General features: G+C 35.2%; 1 protein-coding gene across 1 annotated transcript in view; it reads left to right on the top strand.

The window, feature by feature from the left end:
• LOC131435292 (uncharacterized) overlaps positions 1-15,021 on the top strand; it is a 34,785-nt gene extending 19,764 nt beyond the window's left edge. Inside the window, exons 7-10 of the mRNA XM_058602994.1 lie at positions 11,975-12,078; positions 13,093-13,548; positions 13,604-13,798; positions 14,073-15,021. Of these exons, the coding sequence (XP_058458977.1) occupies positions 11,975-12,078; positions 13,093-13,548; positions 13,604-13,798; positions 14,073-14,977 (1,660 nt within the window). The 3' untranslated portion in view covers positions 14,978-15,021. The remainder of the gene's footprint in view (positions 1-11,974; positions 12,079-13,092; positions 13,549-13,603; positions 13,799-14,072) is intronic.

Here is a 15,021-nt window from a genome sequence, read left to right as displayed (position 1 = left end):
AGATGCCATTTATACAGATTTATCTGTATTATACAGATTTTTACATGCTCATACAGATTTAATTCAGAATACAGATTTTATACAGATTTTCTCAATTTCATACAGATTTATTCAGATCTCACAAAAAAGTAAGAAAGAAAATATTTAACTTTTCTGTCTAAGCTATCTTTTAGAATTTGATTCCAGTGACAATATAAAAGTCTCAACGGACAAATCACAAATTAATAAGAAAATCTGTGAAATCCATTTATATTACAATTTGAAACCAATTTGAACTGATATTCAATTTTTTTCAATGACTGATTGGAAACATATATTGGAGAAGCCAAATGTATAAATAAAATAACAGAAAAGATGATTTATTGGAGAAAGATACGCTCAGAGACAGTACTTTATTCATGGAAGTAATGGCATCAGAAACTTTACTGTCAAACTGAGAGTTGTATGAACCGACTTGACGTTCAACGCCCAGTTGAAATTGCATGTCAAATTATAAAGTCACCTATTCCAAACTAGATAAATATATGGAATTACAATTCAATTGTTTTGGATATAAAAAACTATGAAACTTCGTCATTGAATATTCTTGTGAGCGTGGCAATGACTGATTAAATCTACCATCCTACAACCAGAATCTATTGGAATAACATCTTTTAGCATCATCATTTTGTTGTAAGAATTTCATTTTATTAGTGAATACAGATTAATACAGATTTTTTATACAAAGAATACAGATTTCCTATGAAAATATCTGGCATCTCTGGCGTAAATCTGAGATGCCATTTCAGCTGTTTCTCAAAGAACGGCGAATCTAGCATTGACAGCAAATGGATAAAATCATCGATGAATGTTTCGACTTTGATTTCAAATCGTGTTTAGAAATTATCGTATATTCTCAGATCAATTTATGATTAGTCGATGAATTGTTAGTTTATCTTCAAAAGGCATGCAAATGTTACCACTTTACTTCTATATCCACTGAATGAATCAACATAAAGAGAGTTTCGCCCTTTTTCGATTTGTTTACTTATATGCTTCCTATGTGAATTATAAAGAAAATGATTTTTTCTTTCATGAAATTGGCTGGTTTTCGCGACTAAGACAAATCTGCTAGTAATTTTATTGTCTCCTTTGAAGGAGTACTAATTTTAATCAAACGCACTGAGATATTCATTTAAACGTGTTTTATTTCTACTGCTCTTCATACACTCAAAATAATAATCATATTATAGTTACGTGAAAAGTTATGTGAATATTTTCCACCCTAGGTGAAAAACCTAGGTTTTAATGGACTGGCATTTAAAAGCTGTTTAATGCATAATCCAGTAAAAGTTACGTGTTTGATAGGTAAAATGTAATGTACTGTTCATATCACATTTATCTATCAGTTCATATCAAATTTAGATACCAGAAAATTACTATTTTATATATTGGTTGAAGTCAAAAGGGAGATTCCAGATTTTTATATAAATTTATGAAATGAAAAATGCCATGAAATATAAAACATTTATTTCAGAAAATTGTCATATAATTCCAATGGCTTAAAAAGCAACTAATAACGTCGTGGTATCTCAAATCGACAAGCCTTCAGAAATCGTTTATGTTTTCACTGCCATCCAACCGAAGCCGAAGTCGAGATCCAAGAACTCCCACAACACTACCGATGCATAGTCGCATTACATGGTTCCAGCGACGACACGACCTGCCACTCGCTATTAAAAACTGTATCGCAAATTTAACTACCCCTCAGTAACTGGTAATGTCAAAACGACATTGCTTAAGAAATTTTTAAAACTGGCAACACAAATTGATAGATTATTGATTTTGAATAATAGTTATTGTAACCTTGGTTACTGTATATTATAGACCAAATGAATGTAAACAAAACAAATCCCGAATTTTTTTTATGCGAAATAAATGAATGGTAGAAATCGTTATCCTAGATCACCACCTAAACCGAGCGAAGAGAATAAATTACTCACAATGACGCGTAAGTTAGCGACTGAAAAAGCAAAAGCTTATCTACTCAAGGATGATTTAATTTTAAAAAAATTATTGAAAACTGCACTAAACAGTTTACGGCAGGATAAAATATATTGATGGAAAAATCTCGAGGTTATTCGATGAAGAATTGAATCCAAAGAGAATGAACTAACAGTGGCATTTTTTTCGGATGGCATTTCCAACTTATGTCAATTGGCAATTGTTGTATATCTCACATATTTCCATATATTGTAGACATTAGAAAACACACAAATATATCTTGCAATTTGGCTTTGTAATTGTTCTTTTTTCTAAACAATGAATTTAATGTATTACAAAACAGTTTGCAACTACCTTCTTAGAGGCTCCACTACCGCCTGAAACAAGGAGATGTCGACTGGTTAAAATATATTGGAAAGATTACTGGTGATAGTAAACCTTTATTGGGAGCCATTACATCTATTATTGAATCACTAATAATTTTTTAAACTATTCCAAAAGGCAAATTGATTCACATTTCAAACTTGTTATGCACGCTTGCACGTATCTACGTTCTCAAATTGTTTGTTTATTTATTCTTGGACTCCATAGCAACTTGTTCTTAGTAAATTGAACAGTGTTCCTCGAGGAGATTATTTCGATCATTCTCAAGGGGTCACTATATTTATGGTAACTGGCGGTGAATCGTTAACGGACAATTTTCATGTAGATTTTTCTTCGAAGTGCCTGGTCGTGTCGTCGGTTCCAGTGTCTCTAGCTTCATACCGACGGCCTGTTTGAAGCATTCGGCAGGATCGGGTAAACTTCCGGACTCACGCAGGCACTCGGTCCAGTTGAACACATGGAAACTTTCATACTGGAATTGTCCGGTCGATGGAGTAAAAATTGTAATTAAATAACTTTTCTCGCAAATATTTACACTACTTACACTTCGAGGGCCACTGCACACTATTTTCAAAATCGAGTTTTTCACACTGGAAATTCACGTAGATTGTTTGACGTTTGGTCAATTCACGTAAACCTTATGTGATGACTCTATTCATTTTAGGGGATGTTCGTATAACATTCATTTTCGTCACGTAAAATATTCAATTTGACATTTGAAACCATTCTACGTGATTTTTCAAGTGAATCGAACGTGAATTTTTATTTGAGTGTAGGACAATGGAGGTGTGTTGGGGGTCTCTCTATGGTTGAATTATCTAATGCCTCACAAAATACGAAGGGTCATCTAACATTATTTTCTCTATAGCTTACACCAGGGGTTCCCAAAGTGGTCGATATAGACCCCTTGGGGTCGATATCCTTTTTGCGGGGGTCGACGTAAACGAAAACTGACTATGGGGGTCGACGAGGTCTAGAAATCGACAACCAATTGTTTGATATAAGTAGTTATTTGAAATATTTACGCTAAAAAGTTGTGTTTATTTGACCATCCTCAGAAATTGCTAAGAATTTTACATCAATATTAAAAAAGCAAGAAATTGAATTTTCAAAGGAATTTGTTGATGGGGGTCTGCGGCCTAACGTCATTTTAGTAAAGGGGTCCATGACCCAAAATAGTTTGGGAACCCCTGGCTTACACCTTTACTATTTCCAGTAGTAAAAGGTTCGGAAACCATCTAAAATAAAACAAAAAGTAGTTTCGCCCTTCCTTACTCCTTCAAAATATCGTGCAATATTCTTCAGGTTGGAAAGCGAAGATGCAGCAATTTCCGTGAAGCTTACAAGAATTTCTACTTGTATAGAATCATCGGATCACAGAAAATTCAAATCAATTGGTCAATCAAATGGTTCAATCAATCTTTGGTCTTTGTTATTTCATCAATTACGTGAGCAGAACTTCTTAATACCGAAATGATGCATTACCTGTGGGGACTATCTATTTCCCGTAAATGAGTGATCAATGAACGCTTTGGTGTGCTGAGAATAGAAGATTCTAATGATAGTCACTTTAGTAAGCTCAGACGAAATGAACGAATAGTTCGGGGGTACGTAAGCAGTTCGAATTATACTAGATACAGACCAGATACACCAAGAAGGAAAAAAAATCGAAGGACGAGTTTTATTTCGTAAGGCAGTATGGCCAATCCATAGCTGGAATTAAGATATACATCCCACCCAAATTTCATTGTGAAAATACGTAGTTGAGTTTGAACCAAGTCAAATAAATAGATGATGTAAAACGATATTTTCCATAACTACATTTACAATCAATAAAACTTTGTTACAAGTTAAACATTGAACGATCGGGGAAACATATATTTGCATTATAGATGGTCGGGTTTCAGGTATTTGCATCCGAGCTCCGACCATAATCTGATGGGTACGGTTCAAGTTCGGGATCAGAAACAGAATGTTTGTCGGGTTCGAATCGAATACTGAATTTACGCTTCGTTCGAAATACATAGCATTAAGTTATGTTATCACTTCATATGGACAATTTATTAGACTCTTTGGAACAAAATGGTTAGTTACAATAAGCCTGGACAATACAGTTAAGGGTACTTCCTTTCATTCTATTTAAGTGTACATATTGTCTAGAAAGATTGGCTTCGAGTGGGCGGTCCAAAGTGAGGTCTGCAAACTTGATCAGTGATATTAGGTTGTTGGTATGGAACACGGAGGGCGAAATTTGCGTAAACAAATAGCGGCCCTTACACGATCATTAAAAGTGTCATTACTTAAAAGTAATGACACTTTTAATGATTGTGTAAGGTCTGCGAGTTCAGTAATGACACGAGTAATGATGGTATTCCGGATTTTCCATCATTACCAAAATTATTTCTTCTTATTTTTTTGTGGAAGTGCTGAATATCGTCAGTTGTATTAGATGAGAAAATTTGACAACCATGAAGTAAATATTCTCTTAAGAACTATACGTGAAAAAAAAATTCTGGAAATGACAAAGTGTAGATTTAAATTATTAATGTTTCATTAACCTTAACGTTTCAATGGCAAACAAAATTTAATTTCAGCTAAACTAAGATAAATAATATTGCTAATATTCTTTAATTACTGAACTGCTTTAAGCACTGACGAGCCGAAGGCGAAACGCGAAGAAATAGAAATAAAATATGTGCTTTTTGCACAAACCAACAAAACCCCTAAATGATCACATTCTGCGACGGCCAGTAATAAGCCGTCACTCGTTTACGCCTGAGACGTCAGAAATAATATAGCACTTGTGCAATATTATTTAAGGGTTGCATAAGTAGTGCAAACTTTGCGTCTTCTTAGCGGTTTAAGTTGAACTGCTAGGCACGAGATGGCAGTTCAATTTGAACTGCTTTAAGCACTGACGAGCCGAAGGCGAAACGCGAAGAAATAAAAATAAAATATGTGCTTCTTGCACAAACCAACAAAACCCCTAAATGTTCACATTCTGCGACGGCCAGTAATAAGCCGCCACTCGTTTACGCCTGAGACGTCAGAAATAATATAGCACTTGTGCAATATTATTTAAGGGTTGCATAAGTAGTGCAAACTTTGCGTCTGCTTAGCGGTTTAAGTTGAACTGCTAGGCACGAGATGGCAGTTCAATTTGAACTGCTTTAAGCACTGACGAGCCGAAGGCGAAACGCGAAGAAATAGAAATAAAATATGTGCTTTTTGCACAAACCAACAAAACCCCTAAATGTTCCCATTCAATAGCGTTCTGGGTGACGGGGAGACCTTTCATTTGCGACTAGTTTGATCAAAATCGGTCCAACCATCTCTGAGATCTCGACCTCTTAGTTGACAACACACACACACACACACACACACACACACACACACACACACACACACACACACACACACACACACACACACACACACACACACACACACACACACACACACACACACACACACACACACACACACACACACACACACACACACACACACACACACACACACACACACACACACACACACACACACACACACACACACACACACACATACTCACGGACATTTGCTCAGCGAGCTGAATTGATTGGTATATGACATTCGGCCCTCCGGGCCTCGGAAAATTTTTCTAAAGTTTGAGCGAATTCTGTACCTACACGGAACCACCCGCGATCCCATTTCAACCAGAATATTACTTGATTTTCTGAATTCGATTGGTTAAAATTTGGTACAACTAATCGATTGTTGTTTTAACTAAACTGTCATTTTTGTTTTTCGATTAGCAGAAACGATGGTTGAAACAACTAATTTAACTGTTTGAAAAAATGCTGTCAATTAGTGAGGACACATACCTTTCAATTTAAACAAATATTTTAGTTGAAATAACTGGTGTTGTTATTGAAACAAAATTCTGTTAGTTGAAAAATAAATCGGTTTTATTTGTTTTAAACATTGCAAATAGTTGAATCAACTCGAACAATGTTATTGATTTTCGAAAATAATCAAAATATACTTACTGATACACGTCATGATCTATTTGAAATAAGTTCGGTATGTTGAAATTCGCGAAATAAATATCGTTGTTAAAATATAAACAGTATTTTTTATTGACATGTAATATCATTAGGGCTGGGAAAACCACCGATCACTGCTGATTTCAAGTGATCTTAACCAAGGAATAAATTATCATTACGAACTCAGAACTGATTTGATCTCTAAGTGATCTAAGCTCCTGTTACTTTTATAAATTAAATTCATGTCAAAAAGCGTTTTATTGCTAATGCATGAACATCATCATCGGTATCAAACACCTGGAAGTAAAACCACAGACTAACAGACATGACAGTATGAGTAAATTCTTATATAAATAATTTTTCGTAATGCACTAGTTCCACCTATATTGTACTGCGCGAACTATTTACTATCTGTACACCCCTTGTGTTACGTAAAAGTTTTTTTACTAGTTGGTTTCCCCTCGTTTGTCAACACCGATCAGCTGCTTACAGGGATGCCTGATTTCATCAAAATATTTGAAAATGAATCGTCACAATAAATTATTGGATTACGTTGATAATATATTTAACTTTTTCGCGATGTTAGAAGGTAACCATTTATTTTTCTCAACGTTGCTCATCTAGACTATTTTTGATTGTGTTGGTAATTTTCACCCGAAATTAAGTGGCGGCAGACCAGAAGCAAGTAAACATTGTAACAAAACGGGTTCGATTTTGTTTTGCGTTGGAGGATGAGAAGTAGGCACATTTATGTATATAGTTTTGGCAATATGTATTAAATCTGTATCCTGCATGAAATTCGCATGGACGTATACAAATCAATACATTACAGGTAATTCTGTATGAATGGCAACTCTGTTGATAAATGAAAAAAATAAACACAGTCTAGATGACAGATAGGATGTTTTTGATAGGGTAACGTGGCGCCATCATGACACATGTGAGTACTGTCCCAAATAAAGGAATATTCGAAATGACCGTTAAAATGATTGAAGAATCTAATTTGAGTGTCCTGTCTGTTAGTCTGTGGTAAAACAGTCTGCTAGAAGTAAATCAATGATCGAATTTGATGCATAAAATTTTTGCGCATACCTACGATTACGAGATGATATTCATCAGCAATGTCTAATTTGTCACCAAATATTTTTCATCTTAAACAAGGTTAACTTTATCACAACACCGCTGTTAGATAAACACTTGTTATAATAAATTTCTCAAATCGAATGAACACAATTTCACCAAACGCTTTAACCATCGATGTTGTTTTCATTGACATTTTGAAGCGACGCGAAAAAATTTCAACTAAAAAAGTTGTTGATTTTGCATTGCGATTATTGTTTTGCTTTCAACTGTCTCCGGCATTTGACAGCATTCAAAACAACATATTTTTCAACTACTTGAATATATGCAAATCAAAAACCATATTGGTTGAATCAAAAAGAAATTAGTTAAATCAACTATCGCAAAAATCAAAAACTGCGATATCGCAATTTTATGATCGAAGGGTTCTCCGTGTATTTTTTATATTTATAAAAAAGGTAAAAATGAATTCATTTGACGATAGGATCGGGTACACACTGGAATCTTCATTTACAAGCGATACGGCGATTTGTAAATGGAATCAGTTCGAAGCTGTGTTATGAAGATAATCATGGATACTTATTTTTCATTAAATATGACGAAAACACAATTAATGATCTTTTCGCATTAACCAGGCGCGTATACAGGGGGGTGTTTTAGGGGTTCAAACCCCCTCCGAAACTCAAAAAAGTATGATATTATGTAAGCTATTTTTTTCAAATAAGTAAAAAATAAAATGAATAATTTTCAACAAACGACTCCACAATAAAAAAATTTCAAATAATTATATAAAAAGTTCCATTTGTATGGAAATTAATCAACATGTTCTGAAACACCCCCCGAAATTTTTTTCTGGGTACGCGCCTGGCATTAACCCATAACTACTGTTATTGAACCGAACAATAATCACGTAATCTAATTGAATAGTTAGAAACTGATATGGTATGATCAAGTAAAATCCAGACTAAGTGTAACAAGAACAATAAATCGTTAAGTAGCACCAATTTGATAAAGTTGTTTTTCCACCAGGGTTAAAACGCTTCAAAAGATACGGAATAAAATTCTGAAAGTTATCTTAAAGCGGCCTAATCGGTTTAGTACAAATGAGTTGCTCAGACTCACATATAAAATTATTAGATGCAATATCATAAAGTATCAAAGAAAAACTCTAGATAAGGTGATCTGCGCTTTTACATGTATTCTTTCAATAGGACCCCTCGAGAATCTCGGTTTACCGCCAGTCTCAGTTCAATTATTATTTGAATCAAAACAAAAAGCTATCGATGATCTATCGTTGTGACCATGACAATAATCGTTTATATATTAATAACATCAAGGGACAATACAATCGAAATTGTGGAACTTTGCTGCGTATCCAGTGGTTACTATCAAATCCAATTCAAAAAAATGTGGGAAGAGTTTAATAATATACAAGACGAAGCACTACAAATGATTCGACAACATACGATTGCAAACATACAATTTGACATTCAATGAAAGTTCATATCGACGACTCATATAATTACCGCACGTGATGAAACTATGTTATGAAAGCTTTATTGTGAAAGCTTCAATGTGACATTCACCTTTGAGTAGACATACACGCATTAATATAGGGCATATATTAATGTCAAGTAGGATGTACATTTATCATTAGTAGGGCAATGTTAATGCATGAAATGATTAATATATCGATAATGGACTTTGTTAGTATTTAGAGACTTGACGAATTGAATTCGAAGCAATTTATCTTTAAAACCTGTTACCAAAAGTGTTTCTATCATTTGGTAATTTTCAACAGGTTATGGGCCCAGAGCTTAACTGCAGCAGCACAGAATAGATTGTTGGATTAATAATTAGTTGGCTAAATTAACTATTATTAAAAAAAATCATTTGTCAGTTTTATCATTAGCAAAAAATTTACGCGTCTAAACTAGATTAAGGTTCTAATCGGTCACTTGAATAAGTTTTTAGTTCAGTGCATCCACCATCATCTTCATTTTTGTTTTTATTGTGGGAACCTTTAGATTGTTTAATTTTTAATGTAATTGTGCTCGGTCGTGTCTTGCATACAACCTTGTAGTTTTTTTTTGTGTCCCCCCAATGTTTCATGGAGCTTGCGCTTTTGCCTTTCCCAATAGAAAGGTAATAGATTTACTATTTTTTTTTCTATACGCCTCGACGATGGCATAACCGATTTCAACAGGAAAATATCTGACACTGACGGTTCCAGAGATATGATCGTAGAAGTGACATAACCTACAACCCGCATTTTTGCCTTTCTCATATAAAAAGGCTATACAATCACTGCAAAACCCGATTTTTGAACCGAGGCCCGGAGGGCCGAATGTCATATATCATTCGACGAACTGAGCAAATGTCTGTGTGTGTGTGACAAATATTGTCACTCACTTTTCACGGAGATGGCTTAACCGATTTTCACAAACTTAGATTCAAATGAAAGGTCTCACGGTCCCATACAAAGTTCCCGAATTTCATTTGGATCCGACTTCCGGTTTCGGAGCTACAGGGTGATATGTACAAAAATTGTGAAAAAAATGTCACTCACTTTTCTCCGAGATGGCTGAACCGATTTTCACAAACTTTTCGATTCAGATGAAAGGTCTTATGGTCTCATACAAAGTTCCTGAATTTCATTAGCATCCGACTTTCGGTTCCGGAATTACAGGGTGATATCCACCAAAAAGGGGGAAATAATGCATTAAAATTGTGAAAATAATGTCACTCACTTTTTTCGGAGATGGCAGAACCGATTTTCACAAACTCAGATTCAAATGAAATGCCCTACGGTCCCATACCAAGTTCCAGAATTCTATTTGGATCCTACTTCCGGTTCCGGAATTACAGGGTGATATGCACCAAATATGTGGAAATAATGTCACTCACTTTTCTCGGAGATTACTAAACCGATTTTCACAATCTTAGATTTAAATGAAAGGTCTTATAGTCGCATATAAAATCCCTGAATATGATTTGGATCTGACTTTCGCTTCCGGAATTACAGGATGATATGCACCAAAAATGGAAAAATAATGCATTAAAAATGTGAAAATAACGTCACTCACTTTTCTCGGGGATGGCTAAACCGATTTTCTCAAACTCAGATTTAAATGAAAGGTCTCACGGTCCTATACGAAGTTCCTGAATATCATATAGATCCAAATTCTGATTTCGGAAATACAGAGTGATATGCATAAAAAATGTGAAAGTAATACATCAATAATGTGATAATAATGTCACTCACATTACTCTGGGATGGTTAAACCGATTTTAACAAACTTAGATTCAAATGAAAGGTCTTATGGCCCCATACAAAGTTCCGAAATATCATGCGGATCCGACATCCGGCAAACATGGCACTTAAACCGGCGAAACAAAAAACGTAAAAAAATTTCTAAACTGGTCTCAAAACTACACAAATCGATAGTCATTATCAGTAGGCAACTAAACAAGCCGATTCCGGCTATCCTGGTTCTTGGTATCCGGTTCCGGAAAGACCGGAAATAGTGGTCATATATACCAAAATAGATCTCACTCACTTTTCTGACCGATTTCCGCAAACTTAGATTTAAATGAAAGGTTTTCCGGTCCCCTACGGAATTCCTGAATTTCATCTGGATCCGACTTCCGGTTCCGGAGTTATAGGGTAAAGTGTGTTCAATATTGTACAACGTCACTTAAAATATTTTCGGATGCAACAAACATTTAAATCGTAAATTAGAGTGCGTACTAGAAGAGTTTGTGTGTCATGTTAGTTGGTGGCCGTACGAACCGACTTTGATTATACCGGTTCTCGGGTTCCGGTGCCGGAAGTGCATACAATAGGGAATCCATTTCGTTTTTTTAAGAATGACTTACGCAATCAATGCACTGTTTTATTCTGTATGTTATGCATAAACAATCTCTTGGTTTCTTTCAAAAATCGAAGAGAAAAATTTTGAATAGAATACCACAATATTATATGTACATGAGAAAGGCATCATTGATTCATTACACCACTAGGTGGATTAAAACAGGTTTTTTCTATATGTTCACTTTTCTTGGAGATGACCGATTCAAACAAGCTTAGGCTCATTTGGAAGCTACTAAACAAGTTTACGCTCATTTGAAAGTTTTTAGCATAATTTTAAAATGGTGTTTATCATATTCTCGAACAGAAATACTCATTAGTATTCCAATATGTCAAATTTTATTGACATAATTGATATACCGTGCAAACGTAAGCGAAATTTATTATGTACACATTCATTATAAATTTTACAGTACTGAAATATAACGTGAGACATCCCTAGTTCGCTTTTTATTGGTAAACTAATAGCATGTATTATGAAACAAAACAATACACTCTATTTCTTCAAGCTGTGATAGATTTTTTTGGCATTTCTATATAAAAGACATCTATATTTTGGCATTTCTATATATAAGTTCTATTAAAAGATCACTTTCTATATCACATTTTTTCATGTATTCTCGAACAGATCAAAAGGATTCGATATCGTCTACTTCGATAAATACGTTCTGCGTAAAGATGTCGAACAAACCATCACAGGTCGATGGACCTTCCACGAAGTGGAAATTCAAGGTAAAATTATACTTTAAGTTAGTTAATTCACTAAGAGTAAATTTAATTAGTTATTCAAATTCTGAATGATCTGATTGATTAATATTTTTACTGATTTCATTACAAGATCCCATTCACACGTTTTAAACATAAAAATAGTAGATCTCGGATCATAGATATCTACCAAGTTAAAATTAGTTTTTCGTTACTTCTCTAAATACTACTAATCCCCTTTTTGTCACAACTTCCTCCTACTTTCCCTCCGATTCTGTACTTGACCTAATTAGTGCATGGCCTTTATGTTTGCCCAACTAAATATAGCATTAAGCAAGCATCATCCAGAAGCCTGGTTCAAAATAGTTTCACGTTATCTGCTGAAAATGGATGTGAAAATATGCTCAAAAATGTTTCTATACGGACAAAGATGATTGTTCAAATTTTTCATAACCGCATGAAACAGAAAACTGCCTAGTTTTAAATACTTATTCAATTTGGGGATTTTGTTCAATAATCTGACTTTAGGTAAAGAGTCTCCAATTAGTGCAACATTCGAATATGCAAAATTAAAAATATTTGTTCTATTCAAATTAACCCTGAATTGTTTACACAGTTCGACGTGAACATTTCATAAGGGCACATAAACCAATGAGAGATTCTCTTTGTTTACTTTCTCTTCTGTTAATAACACCTAAATTTTCACGTTCACTTACCAAATTTGCATATAGAATGAAAGAAAATATCTCCAGCTTTGTAATAGTATCATACATGTAACGAACAATTGCGTAATAACGCAGATATAATCGAAAGAGAAAGTAAACAAAGAGAAGCTGTCAATTGTTTTAAGGTTCTTTTGAAATGTTCACGTCGAGTTGTCTTTTAAAAGGTATTTTTATGGTTCTGTTTGGGCAATGGTGCTTCAACCGTAACTATAAAATCTATATTATGGGTATCCTTCCGGTAAAGACCTAGAGACCCTAGGATTACTACTTGAAGCAAAGACTCGGTATTACATTCATTTACGTTTCATTGTTTCAGGTGATCTTAATCTTACTACCATCAATGGTATAAACCTAGAAAAGGACCTTTTACTTAGCAATGCTCAAAACGTAACGTTCACTGGTAATAAGCGGTTTAAAAATGTTCATATCGATAATTTAGAGTGTCCCACTCCATGTATAATACAAGGAGTAGATGTCACTGAATGGTTTGCGAACGCTGTTCGACTTGATCAAAATTTTACCACAGCGGGAGTGACTAATGTAGAGGATGCTACCATTCTAGGAGATGTAGAAGTTCTGGGAGCGGTGAACAATTATGCATATGACAAGGACAAAATGATTATTAAACCAGTGACCAGTGATAACAAAACGTTCGGTGTTAACATAAATAAACTCCCCCAAGAGTTGGATTCTGTAGATCAGTTGAAAAACATCGAATCGAAATTACGTCGCTTGTATATGATCGAGCAATCAATGGTGGAATCTCTGAATAGTACGATCCTCTCACGTTAATCCGTTCAATAATGATACTAATTATACTGTTTCAGCTAAGATGACATATCTGAGCCATTATGAATCAGTGAAGGGACTGAATGGGGGATTCCAAGCATTGTATACGATTATGCTGTCTATGTCACCAAAGCCTCTACAGCTTCTGATCGCTCATGTGAACGACGGTGTTCGGACAGCTGTTGAGTTTTATCGTTGGAGTAGGAAAGAAAGCCAGTTCTTAATCGCTAGAGGTAAGTTTGTTGAAATTGTAATGAAAAGAATTACATCTTGTTACACTCTTTGTTTGATCGCCACCATTCGCCCGAATCTTCGTTTTGATGGCAACGATAACACTCGGGACCCGAGAGGACGTTGGACAACCTCTGGTCACCTTTGCGGATTGTTACCCATTCTTCCCACGGCGGAACATTCCTTCTCCCAAATATTAGAAACCTCTTTCTTAGTTAATGCTGTGAGAAAAAAAAATTGTATCAGAATAAAAACGTCCATTTTAATTTCTTTCAGGTTTCCCCCCAATTTCATCACCGACTCTACTGGTTACAAATTGCAAACGGATCAACGTTGGACATGTACAGTATCTCTTCGTGGAGTTCTACTCTTACAGAAAACAATACTATCGCCAGTCGATCTTAGATTTAGAACGATCAGATCACGTTGCTCCGAAAAAAATATCAAAGTTTGTCACTCTTTACGAGTTCAACAGTACAATCCCTCGAAAGGCGTTCTCGTTGAAGATACTAGATCTGAACTGCATTGGACTTTTCTCTCCACACGCCAACGGAGTAGAGATTTATTGTCTTCACTTGGACAACCTTGTATACTACATGCAGTTTTATCAATCCCTGAATGTTGCGCCTGTCGATCAGGCTCTATATTTAGATGGTCGACTTATTGTTCTAAGGCGCGATCACCTCTTGCAGATCTGGCGTCCTAAACCTAATCGTAAATTAGTTCTCTCTCAATCGATCAATTTTTCTCGACCAGCTTTCATCACAGCAGCTAAATTTGAAAATCAGTTGTTTATTGCTGTGAAACTGGGGAACATATTAGTGGAAAATGATCAGCAGGGATCGATTGAAATTTGGCACGACTCGAGACCCCATCATAGAAATAGTACCTTCACACACTACCAGACCATTCTGAGGAAACAACCGAAACAAATCAAGTTTTCGGTTATACCCTCGACTGATGATCTCATGTTATACACGTTGAGTGACGATTCGTCGCATCCTTTGGTGATCTACCGGTACGAGGGAGTAGCTGGCTTCCGAGAGTTTCTGACGTGTAACACACTTCGTACTAGTGGTAAACAGCTGAGCGTCCTGAAGCTGGACTACAATCAACGTGAGCTGCTAGCACTGATTGGTGAACGGGGAACGGACCTGATAGAGGCAATTATAAAGGTATAATATTGTTGAATTATGTTTAAATTTGATAGTTAGTAGAGACTTTG

This window comes from Malaya genurostris, chromosome 3 (assembly GCF_030247185.1).
Source record: "Malaya genurostris strain Urasoe2022 chromosome 3, Malgen_1.1, whole genome shotgun sequence".
Lineage (NCBI taxonomy): Eukaryota > Metazoa > Arthropoda > Insecta > Diptera > Culicidae > Malaya > Malaya genurostris.
Note: the sequence above shows the minus strand (reverse complement) of the source record. Positions and strands in the feature narration are given on the sequence as shown.